Genomic DNA, 7,500 nt, shown 5'->3' on the forward strand with positions numbered 1-7,500 from the left:
TGTCGTATTTCATCCGGCCAAGATTGTTAGTGTTGAAAGCTGCATCCTATTTGGGCGATTCTGACCCACAATCCAGTGCGCACGTGAAGTGACGTCACATCGACGAAGCCTCCATATGAAAACAAACGGGGATGAGACGGATATAAAAGCAAGAGGCAAGATCAAGGCGCAATGTTATGATGAAATAAATAGGTTAAAGTATGTCCCAATTGTAGCATACTGCATCCTAACTAGATTCTTTTTATCGTTGGATGTAGTATGTAGAATAGAAAAAAGAAAGAGTAAGCGATTCGGAACGCAGCCCAGTGTTTAATGGTGACCTTTGACCTCTGACTTGATGACATCATCTCTGTGACATCACAGAATGGCTCCCCTAAGCCCCGCCTCCTTCAGCGGTCATGTGATCGGAGAGTCGGCCATGAAGAAGACAGAGGATGTTGGCAGTTTGCTGATCTTCACTTTACAGGTGTGTGTGTGTGTGTGTGTGTGTGTGTGTGTGTGTGTGTGTGTGTGTGTGTGTGTGTGTGTGTGTGTGTGTGTGTGTGTGTGTGTGTGTGTGTGTGTCTGTGTGTGTGTGTGTGTGCGTGTGTCTGTGTGTGTGTGTGTGTGTGTGTGTGTGTTGTTTTTTGTATTACAATTTTAATTTACAATGTGGCGTATCAAAAAAATGGTAAAATGGACTTGACTTATATAGCGCCTTCTAGCCGATTTTCTCAGCCCCAAAGCGCTTTACATATCTTACCACATTCACCCATTCATACACCGATGGCAGTAGCTGCCATGCAAGGCGCTCTCTGAACCATCGGAAGCAATTTGGGGTTCAGTGTCTTGCTCAGGGACACTTCGACATGTGGCAGGGAGACGGGGGATCGAACCTCCGACCCTGCACTCCAGAGGCGACATCCCTACCCACTTCGCCACTGCCGCCCCCGTATCAAACTTATTATGTAGATTTTGATCTCTTTTATTGATCTAGATTTTGAATGTCCGGTAAAGATGGTTGTATAGGAGAAATATACAGACAGAAACAGACAAGGTTTAGTCCAGGGATGTCCAAATTTTTTTCACTGAGGGCCACATACAGAAAAATCTACGAAGGGCCGAGCCACTTTGCAAATATAACACATTTATCAGGACATGGAGCTGCTCAGGGGCCGTATTCACAAAACATTTTAAGGCTAAGAGTAGGTCCTAACGTGCTGATTTAGGAGTAACTCTCAAAAATAAGGGGCGTTTCACTCCTAATTTTAGGACTCCTAACTTTTTAAGATAAGTGTAATTCACAAAGCATTTTAGCGCTAAAACTAGCTCCTAAATCTATGAAAAGCTAGGAGAGGACTCCTAAGTCACTAAGAGTAAATCACAGACAATCATTTGATGGTGTTTTGGAGAGATTTAATGCTAGTGAGCTTTACAAAAGGTATCTTAATAGCTGTAAGGGTTTAATGATCTTCGTAAAGCTATATTTAGAAAGTATAGACATATTTATATTTATTACATTTATAGAAAAAAATATTTATTAAGTTCCTTTTTCCTGCAGTTGCTTTGGGTTTACGATGCACTGAAAGTTACTGTTGGTGTCACGTTTGGGTTTAATTTCCTACTAGAGGCCTATTTGTGGCGCTTCGCAGCATCTCCTCCGTTCCACAGGTCCGCTACTGTATAGTTGCGCGTCTCGCCTTTTTCCTTCCGCATGCACTTTACGATTTCACCGGCTGTTGTTTCTAAATTGTGAATTTCCTGGTTTGTCGCTGTCTGACTATTGCTGCATAGTCGGCATTGAGAGAAATACAGTGAGAGTGCATGGCGTGCAGCTGTTCAATGAGGATATTTTTTCCGATTCAAATCATTGTACAATTTAAAATTAATAGACCAATGTGGCGCTATTGTAGGCTAATTGTGAACGAATGTGTGGGAAACCCTGCAGTATCTTGGTTTCATGTTAAATCAGTGTCACTTGTCATTAATTGTATATAAAAACTCTTTACTTTAATACAGCGACACGATATGGATATCTCCCACAGTGTTTCTATCATAAATTCACTCTTAGCTCTCATTCCCTCTCAGCCAATCACTGTGGGCATAGAAGGTATGAACATGACATCATCCATAGCAACAGGGTCAACACCGCCCTCTAGTCTTAGCTTAGGAGTCCCTCCCATTCCTTAGTAAAAGTTGGTCTTATCAGCTTTGTGAATAGGTTTTAAGAAATTACTCCTTACTAAGAACTTTTAGTGCTCCTTAGGAGTACTCTTAGTGCTAAGATAAAATGTTTTGTGAATACGGCCCCAGATGTTTAGTTTCATAGTGTCTTCGTAAATTGTAATCCTTCTTCATGGCAACACTTTCCTTGCAAATTAAACAGATACATTTCCCCTCAGAGCCGGCCCAAGCCTTTATGGGGTCCTAAGCAGAATTTGATTTGGGGGCCCCTCTCTAATGTTAGCGCTGCCCAATTCATTGACTATTGTTCAATGCCATTCAGATACCCAGTGTTTCTGCAAGTGCCTCCAAAGTCCAGCTGGGTGAAAATAGTAGCCAGCCGAGATCCCGACCCTCCTAGGGGGGTCCTGGGGTATGCCCCCCCAGGAGATTTTTTTTAACTTTTTAAAGTGAAATGCATGTTAAGAGGCTTAATCTGAAGAATTTTGTAAGAAAAAATAATTTGGAGACACTGTGTCGGATGAATTAGTAGCTTTTGAAGAAGGACACATGGATTTTCCAAAAGAAATAAAAATTATTAAAAATTTAAAAATGTAAAGGGCCTTATTACATTATATGTTTAAAATTGGCCACGGGCCAATAAAAAAGGGGCTGCGGGCCGCAGTTGGACACCCCTGGTTTAGTCAAATAAACACCTAAGTGTACATGTTGGACCTCTGATATATACTAGTATGAAAGAAAATAAATCTATAAACTAACCGTGGCTTGATATCCCCCCCCCTCCCCTGATAGGTCCAGATCCATGGTCAGCCCCTGGGTAACCTTGGTAACCTGGCGGTGCAGTTTGATTGGCCGAGGGAGTCGACCAATGGGAAGTGGCTGCTCTACCTGGAGGAGATTCAGCTGAACGGAACCTCGGCACACACCTGTGTCCCGCCCGGCAACCTCATCAACCCACTGCGGCTACAGGTCTGTGTGTGTGTGTGTGTGTGTGTGTGTGTGTGTGTGTGTGTGTGTGTGTGTGTGTGTGTGTGTGTGTGTGTGTGTGTGTGTGTGTGTGTGTGTGTGTGTGTGTGTGTGTGTGTGTGTGAGAGTGTGTGTGTGTGTGTGTGTGTGTGTGTGTGAGAGTGTGTGTGTGTGTGTGTGTGTGTGTGTGTGTGTGTGTGTGTGTGTGTGTGTGTGTGTGTGTGTGTGTGTGTGACAGAGCCTGCAGTTAGTTTACTAAACATGTTGACTCTTCCTGTGTCCAGCTGTCAGAGCGACAGAGGGAGAGGAGGAGTGTGGAGGACCAGAGAGAGACTCCAGCTGTTCCACTGCATTTACACACACAGAAGAAGAAGGCCTACACACTGGTACACACACACACACACACACACACACACACACACACACACACACACACACACACTGGTACACACACACACACACACACACACACACACACTCATTTCACCACTAATGAGCATGTGAGCTGTTGTGTCTGTTTGAACGTCTTGAAAGAAATAACACTTTAGAAATGTTTATCTGTTAGAAAATAAATAATGTGTGTCTGTGTGTGCGTGCCTGTGTGTGTGTGTGTGTGTGTGTGCGTGTCTGTCTGTGTGTGCGTGCCTGTGTGTGTGTGTCTGTGTGTGTGTGTGTGTGTGTGTGTCTGTCTGTCTGTCTCTGTGTGTGTGTGTGTGTGTGTGTGTGTGTGTGTGTGTGTGTGTGTGTGTGTGTGTCTGTCTGTCTCTGTCTGTGTGTGTGTGTGTCTGTGTGTGTGTGTGTGTGTGTGTTTGTCTGTCTCTGTCTGTGTGTGTGTGTCTGTCTGTCTCTCTGTGTGTGTGTGTGTGTCTGTGTGTGTGTGTGTGTGTGTGTGTGTGTGTGTGTGTGTGTGTGTGTGTGTGTGTGTGTGTGTGTGTGTGTGTGTGTGTGTGTGTGTCTGTCTCTCTCTGTGTGTGTGTGTGTAGGACTGTGGTCGTGGGGCGCAGTGTGTGAGCTTCTCCTGTCCTCTCCCTGACATGCAGCTCTCCGCCTCTCTGACAGTCACCGCTCGACTCTGGAACTCTACCATGATGGAGGTGAATCTTAAACTTGAATCCCTTATCACCATGAACAATTACAAAAGCAGGATTAAGGACTATTTAACCGCAAACTGTACATGCCCGGTTACTGAACACTGACTTACTGCCAATGAGATTGATGCCTTGTGACTTTTTATTTTATTTTTATTTATTTTTTATTGTGTTTTGTGTCTTGTTTTAAGTGTGAAATTTTGTTTTTTAATGTGAATCTTTTATGTTTGTATGCTGCCTCCTTCTTGGCCAGGACTCTCTTGAAAAAGAGATTTTGAATCTCAATGAGTATATTCCTGGAAAAATAAAGGTTAAAAAAAAAATTTAAAAAAAACCAGTCTGGTGGTTTATTTATCATTTTATATTGTGAAGGTGAAAGCAGACAGAGATGTTTCAAAGGCCTGAAGGTGAAAGCAGACAGAGATGTTTCAAAGGCCTGAAGGTGGAAGCAGACAGAGATGTTTCAAAGGCCTGAAGGTGAAAGCAGACAGAGATGTTTCAAAGGCCTGAAGGTGAAAGCAGACAGAGATGTTTCAATGGCCTGAAGGTGGAAGCAGACAGAGATGTTTCAAAGGCCTGAAGGTGGAAGCAGACAGAGATGTTTCAAAGGCCGTGTGTTGATGCCAGAGGGAAATACAAATATATATCAGTATCGTTTTATACCGAGATATGTATCATGTTGTAACTTAAAGTCTCTACGAGGAACTTTTAAATATTTCTGAAACAGTCTCATTTTTCCTCTGATGATCATGAATTACATCTAACAGCAAACGAGACCATCAGTGCAAAGAATGCTATTTTTATACAGTTTTTCTTAATGCCTGTGTGTGTGTGTGTGTGTGTGTGTGTGTGTGTGTGTGTGTGTGTGTGTGTGTGTGTGTGTGTGTGTGTGTGTGTGTGTGTGTGTGTGTGTGTGTGTGTGTGTGTGTGTGTGTGTGTGTGTGTGTGTGTGTGTGTGTGTGTGTGTGTGTGTGCGCGTGTAGGACTACAGTGATGCTCGGAGTGTGTTGGTTCGAGGTCTCGCGTCTCTAAAGCTTCAGACCAACAAATCGACCATCACCATGGCGACGCAGCAAACGCAGGTAAACTGCTGCTAACCCTATCTATGTCCCATATGTCTATTTAAACATGTCTTTGTCCCTATCTACCTGCTATATGTCTACACCATTCTCTCACCAAAACATCTTTAGAACATTTGCAGAAATCTAACCCTGCCTTCCGAATCGCCTACTCTTTCTTTTTTCTATTCTACACACTACATCGGACCATGAGAAAAATTCATCATAACATTGCTCCTTGATCTTGCCTCTTGCTTTTATATCCGTCTCATCCCCGGTTGTTTTCATATGGAGGTTTCGTCGATGTGATGTCACTTCAGGTGTGCACTGGATTGTGGGTCAGAATCGCCCAAATAGGATGCTGATTTCCAAACTAAAGATCTATGTAGTAGGACATCTGGGTATTTCTAACCATACTAAATCTGACCACAATAATCAGGACATCCTAAATCTGTTTTCTTCCAAACTAAATAGTAGAAAGTATGGGGACTGTCTGGAACGCAGTCTTGCCCTGTGTTCCAATCCCCATACTTCCCTTCTATTTAGTATGCCAGAAAAAGATTTAGGATGTTCCAATACGTGCACGTCAATTGCAGTATGCTAAAAATACATAAATGCCCCACTGTTACAACCCGGCTCGAGGAAGCAACATAGAGTAGTCAAACCAGGATGATATGTATAAAGAACTGGGTTTATTGTAACAGAAGGATCATCACAGCAGGTCACTGGGAACCAAACAGTTGGCCCTGGCTGGAGAGGCAGAGTGGTTGCGTTCCGAATCGCATACTCTTTCTTTTTTCTATTCTACATACTACATCCGACGATAAAAAGAATCTAGTTAGGATGCAGTAGACATACTATTGGGACATACTTTTCTCTCTTATTTCATCATAACATTGCGCCTTGATCTTGCCTCTTGCTTTTATATCCGTCGCATCCCCGTTTGTTTTCATAACATGGACCTATAGGCTTCGTCGATGTTACGTCACTTCACGTGCGCACTGGATTGTGGGTCAGAATCGCCCAAATAGGATGCACTTTTCAACACTAACAATCTTGGCCGCATGAAGTAGACCATCCGGGTACTTCTAACCATCCTAAATCTGGCCACAAGAATCGGGACATCCTAAATCTTTTTTCTACATACTATATAGTAGAAAGTATGCGATTCGGAACGCAACCAGTGAATGAAGCCTCCAGGCTCAATAGGCAGCAGCAGGTGGCAGGTAACGAGCAGGAGGAGGAGGAACTCCAAGAGCACTGCAACAGAGAACAGATCTACACATAACACCCACTAACTCCGGTAGCATTTTGGAGCATTCGTATTTATCTTGACATTTCATCGACATAATGAAAAAAAATCTTCCTTATCTGATTTTCTTTCCTCTCCTGTCTGTGGCCCTAAAACTATTCTGTACTTTAGTATGTAGTGTAGTAAAAAGACTAAAACTCTTCTGTACTTTAGTATGTAGTGTAGTAAAAAGACTAAAACTCTTCTGTACTTTAGTATGTAGTGTAGTAAAAAGACTAAAACTCTTCTGTTCTTTAGTATGTAGTGTAGTAAAAAGACTAAAACTCTTCTGTTCTTTAGTATGTAGTGTAGTAAAAAGACTAAAACTCTTCTGTACTTTAGTATGTAGTGTAGTAAGAAGACTAAAACTCTTCTGTACTTTAGTATGTAGTGTAGTAAAAAGACTAAAACTCTTCTGTTCTTTAGTATGCAGTGTGGTAAAAAGACTAAAACTCTTCTGTACTTTAGTATGTAGTGTAGTAAAAAGACTAAAACTCTTCTGTTCTTTAGTATGTAGTGTAGTAAAAAGACTAAAACTCTTCTGTACTTTAGTATGCAGTGTGGTAAAAAGACTAAAACTCTTCTGTACTTTAGTATGTAGTGTAGTAAAAAGACTAAAACTCTTCTGTTCTTTAGTATGTAGTGTAGTAAAAAGACTAAAACTCTTCTGTACTTTAATATGTAGTGTCGTAAAAAGACTAAAACTCTTCTGTACTTTAGTAGGTAGTGTAGTAAGAAGACTAAAACTATTCTGTACTTTAGTATGTAGTGTAGTAAAAAGACTAAAACTCTTCTGTACTTTAGTATGCAGTGTGGTAAAAAGACTAAAACTCTTCTGTACTTTAGTATGTAGAGTAGTAAAAAGACTAAAACTATTCTGTACTTTAGTATGTAGTGTAGTAAAAAGACTAAAACTCTTCTGTACTTTAGTATG

General features: G+C 41.7%; 1 protein-coding gene across 2 annotated transcripts in view; it reads left to right on the plus strand.

The window, feature by feature from the left end:
• LOC307262519 (integrin alpha-3-like) overlaps window positions 1-7,500 on the plus strand; it is a 47,427-nt gene that overhangs the window by 33,663 nt on the left and 6,264 nt on the right. For both annotated transcript variants that reach the window (XM_080043417.1, XM_080043418.1), the window contains exons 22-26: window positions 364-466; window positions 2,956-3,132; window positions 3,414-3,515; window positions 4,113-4,223; window positions 5,201-5,299. In XM_080043417.1, the coding sequence (XP_079899543.1) occupies window positions 364-466; window positions 2,956-3,132; window positions 3,414-3,515; window positions 4,113-4,223; window positions 5,201-5,299 (592 nt within the window). The remainder of the gene's footprint in view (window positions 1-363; window positions 467-2,955; window positions 3,133-3,413; window positions 3,516-4,112; window positions 4,224-5,200; window positions 5,300-7,500) is intronic.

Source organism: Ammodytes marinus (genome assembly GCF_949987685.1).
Source record: "Ammodytes marinus genome assembly, chromosome: 16".
Lineage (NCBI taxonomy): Eukaryota > Metazoa > Chordata > Actinopteri > Uranoscopiformes > Ammodytidae > Ammodytes > Ammodytes marinus.